The 10,525-nt window shown below is 55.8% G+C and overlaps 1 protein-coding gene across 2 annotated transcripts; it reads left to right on the top strand.

Moving 5' to 3' along the window:
* Positions 1-1,416: 1,416 nt before the first annotated feature.
* Positions 1,417-10,036, top strand: MAPK13 (mitogen-activated protein kinase 13). Of its 2 annotated transcripts, XM_027057891.2 has the most exons (12): positions 1,418-1,656; positions 2,524-2,653; positions 3,657-3,715; positions 6,665-6,773; positions 6,969-6,998; positions 7,387-7,434; positions 7,551-7,665; positions 7,809-7,880; positions 8,716-8,795; positions 9,063-9,141; positions 9,252-9,428; positions 9,696-10,036. In XM_027057891.2, exons 1-12 carry the CDS (start codon positions 1,538-1,540, stop codon positions 9,776-9,778), a joined length of 1,101 nt encoding a protein of 366 aa, XP_026913692.1. In that variant the 5' UTR covers positions 1,418-1,537; the 3' UTR covers positions 9,779-10,036. The 2 variants fall into 2 exon arrangements, with proteins under 2 accessions (XP_026913693.1, XP_026913692.1); XM_027057892.2 differs by lacking the exon at positions 6,969-6,998 and having other exon boundaries at positions 1,417-1,656.
* The last annotated feature ends 489 nt before the right edge of the window (positions 10,037-10,525 follow it).

Genomic DNA, 10,525 nt, shown 5'->3' with positions numbered 1-10,525 from the left:
GGTGGTTTTCCAGACCGTGCCCGATGCTGCATAATTTGCACAACTCTGTGGGAGGGACTGTGGCACAGGATTTGGGGCCTGCAGACTCCCTAGTGAGGACCCCCAGCTTGCTGTAGGCCACAAGCAAGTTGCTTTCCTTCTCCAAGTCACCCTCTCTCCTTTTGACAACACGGAGGGAGAGGTCCCCACCCCTTCCCCAGGCCAGTGCAGTTTAAGATAAGTCAGGCATGTGGACCTCTTGTGGTTATTCTCTGCCCACACTGCCACCCCCGCTTTCTGGGAGGCCTCCGTGCTTTAATTCCAGCACAGAATCTTCTTCAGGCTTCATGAGCCACCAGACACAGGTGGCAGAAGGCCCTGGCTTATCATTGCCCTCATGGGGCAGTAGGAAGTCACAAAAAACTGTCCAACTGGAAATTTGAGCCTGGACTGGATAGTTGATGCTACAGAATTCCCGTTGTTAATTTTAAGCTTAAAAATGATATTGTGGTTATGTTTTAAGAGTAGTCCTTAACTTTTAGGGGCACGTGGTGGCTCAGATGGTTAAGCCTCTGACTTCAGCTCAGGTCCTGATCTCAGGGTTCGTGGGTTCAAGCCCCACATCTGGCTCTGAGCTGACAGCTGGGAGCCTGCTGAGAGCCTGATTGGGATTCTGTGTCTCCCTCTCTCTCTGGAGCTCCCCTCCCCGCCCCCCCCCCCCAACACACTCTGTCTCTCTCTCTCTCTCAAAAATAACAACATTTTTTTTTAAAGAGTAGTTATCTTTTAGAAATACAAAAAATATTTATGGGTGAAATTATATAAGGCCTAGTTTTGCTTCAAAATGATGGAAAACAAAATTGACTAAGAGTTGATATCATTGTTGCAGCTGAAGGATTGGGGTCATTCAGGTTCACTGGAACCTCACCGGACGAAGTGCTGTCCAGAGAGCCCCGGAGCCTGGGAGCGGGTTAGAAATGCAGAATCTTGGCTCCACCCCAGATCAACTGAATCAGAAACTGTATTTTAATAAAATAAAATTCCCAGGGGATTCGTGAGCACGTTCAAATGTGAGAAGCACTGGGCTATTCTACTTTCGTGCATTTTTGAAACTTTCCACAATCAAAAAGTTGTGGGGTGTGGTTTTGATTTTCCAAAATTGTCTTCACCAGCCCCAGGCAGATCTTCCTGCCGAGTCCCGGGCTGGAAGGACCTAGGGGACCCTGTGGTGTCCCGCTCCGCCCTACGCGGGACGCCCTGGGGTCCACCAGGCCGCCAGCGCCGCCCCTGCACCGCCCCCCGCCGCCCCTGCAGGGCAGCGCACCTGCCGCCCCGGCTGGGTCTCCCGCCGCGTCCCCACACCGCCTGGGCCGTCGGGCAGGCCCGGGCGTGGCCTTGCACCGCGCACCTGGGCGAGCCGGGACCCCGCCCTCGCGCGGGGGAGGAGCTGGCGGCGGGGCGGGCCGGGCCGTGACCGCGAGCGGGGGCCGGGTGCCGGGAGCCCGGCGGGCTGCGAACGCAGGCGCCGCGCCGGGGCCACCGAGATTGGGTGCCCGGGATGAGCTTCACCCGGAAAAAGGGCTTCTACAAGCAGGACGTCAACAAGACCGCCTGGGAGCTGCCCAAGACCTACGTGTCGCCGACGCACGTAGGCAGCGGGGCCTATGGCGCCGTGTGGTGAGACCCCCCGGGCCTGCGCGCCGCAGGGGGGCGCGGGGGGCGCGGGGCGTCGGGCCGGACACGTGGCGGGCGCATAGGCACGGGGACGCAGGTGGAGCCTCCCGGACAAGCCGGGCCGGTGCATCCCTTCCCAGACCCGCCTTGGGGGTCCCTTCCGCCGCTGGGCCCTCGGGGCCGCTCGCCCAACCGCCTTGAGCGAGGACCCCAAGGCCCAGAGTCCCTGCGGGCTTGGAAGGCCCTCGCAGGGGCTCTTCCTGAGCCCAGCGCTTGGAGCTGGGAGGAGGCGACTGGGCAGCGGAGTATGAGCAAGAAGCCTCAGGCTGGCAGAGGCTGGCAGAGGCTGGCCTGAGGCCACTACAGGCGCCATCTCACTTTTCTCACTTTGCGGGGTCTCTGTGGATTGAATTAGGACTGGGTCTGCTTCTCCAGGACTTGAACCTTATAGGGGACCCCGGAGTTCATCCAGGTGAATCCCTGATGTTACAAGTGGGCACACTGAGGCCCAAAGAGGGAGAAGCGACTTGCCAAGTTGCAAAGAGTGAGCTTCCCTCCAGGTTCTGGATCCTGTTGGCATTAGCTTGTGTATCGCCAGGCTCCGTGCACCCCTGTCAGTTACTACCGGTCCCCTCTGACACCCCTGACCTGTCACTGTACCTGAGGCTGCTCCCCCATGTCCCCGGGGGGGGGGGAGGGGTCGCGGGCTCCATGCCTCCCAGCCTAGCCCCCTGGCCAGGAGGGATTTTGGGGGGGGGGGGGTGGATGGCCTGGACTCCCCCGAGTGACCTGGGAGATTCCACCCGGGATGTGGAGTGGGGGCTGCTGGGCAGGAGAGCCACAGCCCGCTCACCTGTCTGTGCCCTACAGCTCCGCCATCGACAAGCGGTCAGGGGAGAAGGTGGCCATCAAGAAGCTGAGCCGGCCCTTCCAGTCGGAGATCTTTGCCAAGCGGGCCTACCGAGAGCTGCGCCTGCTGAAGCACATGCAGCATGAGAATGTAGGGCTGGGCCTGGGGGCTGCTCCGGAGAAGGGGAGGGGGAGCCAGGGAGGGGTCCTGACCAGGTCCCTCCCTGTGTGTGTGTGGGTGGGGGGGAGGGCGGGAGGGCACCCGGCCTGAGGGGTGCAGGGAGCTCAGGACAGGGCCAGGAGAAGGGGACTCTCCTCCCTGCCCCTCCCACTCTTGTTCCTCACCTCATTAAAGCCAGGCGCCAGGACCTGCCCTGCCTACTTCCCAGGAAGGGTGAAAAGGGTAGTTTTGGCAGTGGAGCAAAAGGAGCTTTGCGAGGTGCACAAACATACTGTTGCATGGGCACAGAGGCGCTTTGTCATTTGTTCTGAGGTCTCAGAGCTGTGGTGCCCCCCATCCTGGTTAATGTATTTGCACACGTGGCCCTGATAATAACAACAATAACCACAGACAGTTGAGCACCTACTGTGTGCCAAGTGCTCTTCTCGGAGCTTTGCAGAAGCTGATTTGTTAATCCTCACCGTATTACAAGAGTTAAGTACTATTACTCCCAGGTACAGAAGAGGAAACTGAGGCACAGAAAGACTAAGAGGTCATATGGTTAGTCAGTGGCAGAGGTAGGATTTGAACCTACGCTCTGGGGCCTCAGTGCAGAATTATGAGAGCATCTTGTCTGACAGAAGCAGCTGGGAAAGCTAGTCACCCAGCTCTGGGCCTAGCAACTGGGCTTTGGAACAGGATACCTAGGTTGGAGGGTGAACATTTAAAATAATGATTTCAAAACATTGGGCACGTTTTAAGCCCTGTTGCTCTTCAGCCAGCCCCTCCCCATGGCCCCCAGCCACAGGTGATCTTGCTCCTGGATTCCTCTTCTGCCCCTTTTTACTGCTTCTGAGAAGGCCAGGAGCCTGCCTCCTGCTGGAGACGGTGTATTAGGAAAGGGCTGGTGGTCATAGGCATGGCTGGGGCCCCGGGGCTGGGGGGAGAGAGGGCTGTGGTGGCTGCCCAGCCTCACTGACAACCTTCTCCCCAGGTCATCGGGCTCCTGGATGTCTTCACCCCAGCCTCCTCCCTGCGCGGCTTCCATGACTTGTGAGTTGGGCTCCACTGGGTTCCGGGGCATCTGCAGGCCTTACTTGCCCCTTGGGAGCAAGCTGGGGGAGAGTCCAGATTTCTCTCTTCTGGGTAGGGGGGCTTCCTGTCCTGCTAGTCCCTTTGGGCCATCCACTAATGCGTGATTCTGTCTGGATTCTGTCTGGATCCAGCCAAGGGTGGAGAGAAAGGCAGGCAGGAAGAGGTGGGAGGGGCTTAGCGGGGTTCTTGACTGACACAGAGCTGTCTGCTTGTCGGCTTCGCTTACTACCCGCTTTAATACAACCAAGACCTCCTTGCCAGTCCTCACAGGATCTGCACTGGCTTACCTCGCCATTCTGTGGGGTCCCAGGTGTGGGTCTGGGCATGGAGCGAGGAGCGGGAAGGCTTGGCTGCCTCTGGCTGACGGGGTGTTTGACAGTCACATAGAACCAGAAAATTTAGACCAGTGCCTGGTCTAAAACGTAGGAATCTTTAGGAAGATGGAGTCTTTCTTTTTTTCCCAATCTTTCTTTCTTTTTTTTAAGTTTACTTATTTATTTTTGAGAGAGAGAGAGAGAGAGCAAAAGCAGGAGGAGGGGCAGAGAGAGAAGAGAGAGAATCCCAAGCAGGCTTCATGCTGTCCTTGTAGAGCCCCACGCGGGGCTCAAACTCACGAACTGTGGGATCATGACCTGAGCCGAAATCAAGAGTCATATAGATGCTCAACCGACTGGGCCACCCAGGCTCCCTGAACTGACCCTATTTCAAATGCAGCTGAAGGTCTTTTTGTTAGGATGCTTTTGTTTTAAATTTAATGCAGTGATTCCGAATGGAGTTTTTTTCCTATAAAGCCAGCTGCTGGGCTTAACGTGGGGAATTTAAAGTGGACCAGCCCCCCAGGAAGGGTGGGGGTGTAGTCTCTAAATGAATACTCACAGTAGTGTGGTCGGTGCTCTATGTATGGTCAAGTGCTGGGACTGTATGCTGCCTCAGGGGGCTTCACAGAGGAAGCTTGAACTCAACCCCAAAGGGTGAGTAGATGTTTGCCTGCAGTAAAGGTGCCAAAAGCATTCCGGGCAGAAGGAACTGCATGGACAAAGGCCATGGTGCATGAAAGAGACTGGACCGTTGGGGCGATATTGATAAGTTCACTGTGGCTAGTGAAGGCCAGTGGCTCGTTTGGTCAAGGGAAGAGTCCACACTTGATCCCACAGGCAGCCTCAAGTCCAGGGAGGATTTGAACATTGGGGTGATGTGGTCAGATAAGATTTTGGGGTGCACTGTGGCGGGAGAGAGAGCCTGGAGAGTAGTGTCCCAGACCCAGACCTTGATCTAAATAAGGCAGAGGTGATGGGATGCCAAAGAGCAGACCTGAGACCTGTCAAAAGGCCCTATCTGTTGGGACGCAGTGGCTGGGAGAGGGGGGTGTAGGTCAAGATGCCAGGCTCCTGCTTGAAATACAAAGTGGAGGAAGAACAGACGTTGGGAGAAAGAACGAACTCCATTTTGGACACTACTTTTGAGGAGCCTATGAACGTTCCAGTGTTTAATCAGCAGTTGCAAACACATCTGGAGCCCAGGAAGGTCTGGGCTAGGGTAGAACATGGTATAATACTGTTGATTAAGAGATCAACAGAGAATCTTGAGGAGGTGTCAGACTGCAAGAGTTCCAATAGGAAGAAAGGGAGCCACAGGTGTGTGTGTGGGGAGGGGGGCGGTCATTGGTGATCTTGATCTGAGCCGTTTCGGAGGGGCTGAAGCAGACACCAGATTGTTAAGGGATTGGAAGTTAAGGCAGTGGGTCAAGAGGTGTGGACCACTCTTTCTAGAAGTTTGGCTGGGGAGGGAAGGAGGGAGAAAGGGTAGTTATTTGAAGAACCAAGTCAAGGGAAGGTGGTTCTAGCATGGTGAGACTTCAAGTTTGTCACCAGAGAAGAAAGAACCAGGGTCCATGTAGAGGTGAAAGACAACACTGGGGAGGGGACTGTGCATGAAGCAGGGTCCCCCATGGGGGAGGGCGGATGATCAGGTAAAAGAAAGTTTCAGAAAATCACAGGCTCATAGAGATGGCCTTCATCACATCCTTTTTTTTTTTAATATTCCTTTTTAAAAATTGTGTTTAAGTTTATTTATTTATTTTGAGAGAGAGAGAGAGAGAGAGAGAGAGAGAGAGAGAGAGCAAGCTGGGGAGGAGCAGAGGAAGAGAATCCCAAGCAGGCTCTGTGCTGTCAGCGCAGAACCCGATGCAGGGCTCGATCTCACAAATCGGGAGATCATGACCTGAGTAGAAATCAAGAGTCGGATGTTTAACTGACTGAGCCACCCAGGCACCCCTTTGATATTCCTTTTTAAATCATATTTTGTTCTGGACGTTGCTGTTACTACCTTGAGCAACAGCTGTATTTTGCTGACCTTGACCTGTTTTGCAATCCCACAGGAAGGTACAATGGCTCAGCTACTCCTTCTTCCTTCTTCTGCCCTTCTATAATAATAAAAATAAAATGTTTTATTATTTCCTTCTTGGAAGGGCACACATCCTTGGTTGTTTGTGGAGTTCTCCCAGCTGGGCATGACCCTCTGGGGGAAAAAGTATTTGAACAGAAGCAGAGGGGAACTCTGACAGATGTTTCTAAGTCACAGCTGTGGCTTTCTGTGGGGCGTGGAAGGGGGCAAGGCGAGGGCACCTTTGAAGAGAGGGAACACAGCTCCATTTGGTTTTCCTGAGCACGCTCCAGCTAGAATGCTTACCCTGAGCTCTGCCAGCTGGGTGGCCACCGTGGCCAGGCTGGGGGCCAGAAGCCAGGAGGCCCGTGTGGAGGTCCGGCTGGCTATGGCGGGGGCTGGTTCTTGCACACGGAGGCCACCTCTAAGGCCTGTGCTCTGCCCCAGCTCCTTTGCACCTCCTGTGATCTCAGGCCTGGGGCTGGGTGGGACTGGGGACTGTCAAGAAGCTCTCGTGCCTTGCAGCTACCTGGTGATGCCCTTCATGCAGACAGACCTGCAGAAGATCATGGGGATGGAGTTCAGTGAGGACAAGATCCAGTACCTGGTGTATCAGATGCTCAAGGGTCTTAAGGTGCGTGGGGGCCCGGAAGGTGACCGAGGGGGGCGCCTTGGTGTTGACACCTGAGGTTTGGAGAACACCAGGACTTGGGGGCTGGGAGAGCACCCTGTGACAGGGAAGAGGAGGTTTGGAGCCAGCCTGAACCACCTGGTGTGAAAGCCGGGTGCCGGACTCACCCTTTGCACTCTCTCCCTCTCTCTCACACAGTACATCCACTCAGCTGGGGTCGTCCACAGGGTGAGTGCTCTCTCTGCTCCGGTGCTCAGAGGCCCCTCCACCCTCCACACCATGGAAGGATTCTCCACAGCCGGGGAGGAGGAAAGGAGTGGGGAGGCGAGAGTCCTCTGAAACCTGGCGTGTGGATATTTCCCCCCCAGCCTTGGCCCAGGAAGGCCTGCTCAGAAGAATGTTGTGTTCTGGGGAACTTTCTGGGTGCTGCAAATGAAGCAAGCCTTGAGCTGTTTCAGGTTCCAGGAATCAGGAGTATCTTAGAGCTGGATGGGCCCAGGAGGACACCTGGTGCAGCCGTCATTTTACACACGAGGAGACCAACACCCAGAGAGGGGCGGGGGCAGGCTCCCATCTCTGCCTCTTGGCCCAGTGCTTCCTCTCTCCTCTCATCTAGGACCTGAAGCCGGGCAACCTGGCCGTAAACGAGGACTGTGAGCTGAAGGTGAGTGGGCGTGGGCTGGGGCGGGTTGGGGTGGGCCCCTCTCCCCTGGGAGCCCCCAAAAGCTGCTCCAGGACTGTCTGCAGCAACTCTTTGTCCCTCTGTCCCGCGAGTCATAGATCTTGGATTTTGGGCTGGCCCGGCACGCAGATGCTGAGATGACCGGCTATGTGGTGACCCGCTGGTACCGGGCCCCTGAGGTGATCCTCAGCTGGATGCACTACAACCAGACTGGTCAGTGGCCAGCTGCTCGGGGGTGGCAGGGGCTGGGGATCTTCTCTGGAAGCTTCTCCAGGGCCGTTGTAGTTCCTTTGGGTCGACTGACTGCCGGGTCCTGGTCAGCTGGTCCAGGTGATGCTTCCTCCCTCCCTCTGCAGTGGACATCTGGTCTGTGGGCTGTATCATGGCAGAGATGCTGACGGGGAAAACTCTGTTCAAGGGGAAAGATTGTATCCTTTGCTGGAAAAGCCCACCTCCATCCAGGGATTCATTCCTTCAACAGACACTTTATTACTTTAATCCCTCTTTTTTTTGTTGTTATTGCAGAAGTGGTACCTGCTCACTCTAGAACAACTGTATTATTTTATTTTTAATGCGTATTTATTTATTTTTGAGAGAGAGAGAGCCGGGGAGGGGCAGAGAGGGAGACAGAGAGAGAGAGAGAGGGAGACAGAGAGAGAGAGAGAGAGAGAGAGAGAGAGAGAGAATCCCAAGCAGGCTTTGCACTGAGAGTGCAGAGCCTGATGCAGGGCTTGAGCTCATGAACCAAAAGATCATGACCTGAGCTGAAATCAAAAGTCAAATGCTTAACTGACTGAGCCACCCAGGTGCCCTCCGACTCTAGAACAATTTTAAAATGCAGGTAAGGGAATTGATGAAAAGCACCACCTGTCATTCCGGCACCATGTAGAAAATACATCATGCTTTGGCATCACACACACTAATTGAGCCCCTGTGTGCTGTGCAGGAGGAGAATATGTGGAGTCTGCACTGCTGAACTCAGTGTGCGGCAGGGGGGACGGTGATGAAGAAGGGGATGAAGGTGGCTGGGCGGGACGGGAGCTGGAAAGGGGTCGTATCCAGGAACATTTGTGGCGAAGGACTCTTAACCCAGCCTGGTGGGTGGGAAGCCTTCCAGAGACCTGTGTCCTCCCCGGAAGGAAGGCACGTCTGGAGCCTGGCTCGTTGCCATGGGGCCTGGGTGGGAGTGACGGAAGGGTGGCGGGAAGGGCAGCCTCAGATCTACCAGCAGAGAGTGAGGCGGAGCCTTAACCCACTGCCAAGACCTGGACCAGCTGTCCCAGATCCTGAAAGTGACCGGGGTGCCGGGTGCAGAGTTTGTGCAGAAGTTGAATGACAAAGCAGTGAGTGGCAAATGGGTCTAGACTGGCCTCGGCTGTGCACTTGGCTAACCAGGGGTCAGGTGGGCTGTGGGCCTTTGGGAAGGAGGGCTCCCCCGTTGCCTCCTTTTTGCCCTGGCAGATGCTCTTGCCTTCATCCCACTTTGGGCTTTGGCCTGAGCCTTCAGCCCAGTTCCGGGGCGTTTCTGGGGTCCCCCCTGCTCTGTACCCCAAGTCCTGAGCCCGAGGGGCTGACAGATGGAGATTACTCAGTGCTTCTCTGTCTTCCAGGCCAAATCCTACATCCAGTCCCTGCCACAGAGCCCCAAGAAGGATTTCTCTCAGCTCTTCCCACGGGCCAGCCCCCAGGGTGAGTCTTGGGCCCTGCCTTCCACGGGTCTCTGACGGGCCTCTGACGTCTGTCCCAGCGGGCGGGCTCTCCCAGGCCTGGGATGTGAGATGAGTGTTCTGTCGCTGCAGCCACAGACCTGCTAGAGAAGATGTTGGAGCTGGACGTGGACAAGCGTCTGACGGCCTCGCAGGCCCTCGCCCACCCCTTCTTTGAACCCTTCCGAGACCCAGAGGAGGAGACAGAGGCCCCGCAGCCATTTGATGACTCCTTAGAACATGAGAAACTCACAGTGGATGAATGGAAGCGTAAGAGCTGGGGGCCTCGGGTTCGTCCTCTCTCTCCTTTGCCTCCACGGTTTCCATGCATGGCCTCTGGCGACCCCACCGCCCTCCTGGATCACTATCAACACCTCCTTCTCTCTGAGCAGATATTGTCTCCTGTGTGCATTTCTTACTCCCTTAGCTGACTTCTGCTCCACGTTACATCCGGGGAGGGGGCCTCTCTTTTGCTCTGGGCACCCGCCCCCCCCCCCCCCCCCCACCTCACACCTCGGGCCACCCTGTGTTTCTCAGAGCACATCTACAAGGAGATTGTGAACTTCAGCCCCATTGCCCGGAAGGACTCACGGCGCCGGTGTGGCATGAAGCTGCAGTGACCTGCCCAGCCTCACCCTTAGCTGAGCCCAGGGACCACAACCCAGCACCACCTGCCAGACACTGCCCCTGGGACTGATGTCTGTTTGTCACTACTACAGTTTCAGCTCTTCTTGGATTATAGCCTTCCAGGCGGAGGACACAGGGCCCTTGTCCTTGTGGTAGGAAACAGGCCTAGTACATGCAGAATTCAGGGATGTTGGCTGGGAGAAAACAGTTCTGATCACAACCAGCCACATTAAAATGCCAGTCTGGAGAATTGCCTATGTGTGGGGTCCTTCCTTCGGGCTGAGGGGCGGACTGAGCCAGGGCAGGGGGTCTGGGCAGTGACGGCTTATTCGTTCGCTAAGGCTGCTGTGACAAATCCCCACAAACCGGATGGCCTAAAACAGCAGGACTTTATGCCCTCACAGCTCTGCTCGCAGGAAGTCTGAAATCAAGGTGTCAGAGGGGCCATGTTCCCTCTGAAGATTCAGAGCAGAATCCTGCCTTGCTTCTCTTCAGCTGCTGGTGGCTTCTGGAACCGTTGGTGTTCCTTGGCTTGCAGTTACATCACTCCAGTCTCTGCCCCTGTCTTCACGTGGCCTGTTGCCCTCCGCGTATCTGTCTGGCCTCGCCTGTTCTTATAAGAACACCAGTGATTGAATTTAGGGCTCACCCTAATCCTGTCTGATCTCATCTCGGTCCTTGCTAATTACATCTACCGAGACCCTGTTTTCAAATAAGGTCCCATTCTGAGGTTCTGGATG

Source organism: Acinonyx jubatus, chromosome B2, assembly GCF_027475565.1.
Source record: "Acinonyx jubatus isolate Ajub_Pintada_27869175 chromosome B2, VMU_Ajub_asm_v1.0, whole genome shotgun sequence".
In the NCBI taxonomy this organism is placed as follows: Eukaryota; Metazoa; Chordata; class Mammalia; order Carnivora; family Felidae; genus Acinonyx; species Acinonyx jubatus.
This window is presented reverse-complemented; position numbering and strand designations above follow the sequence as displayed.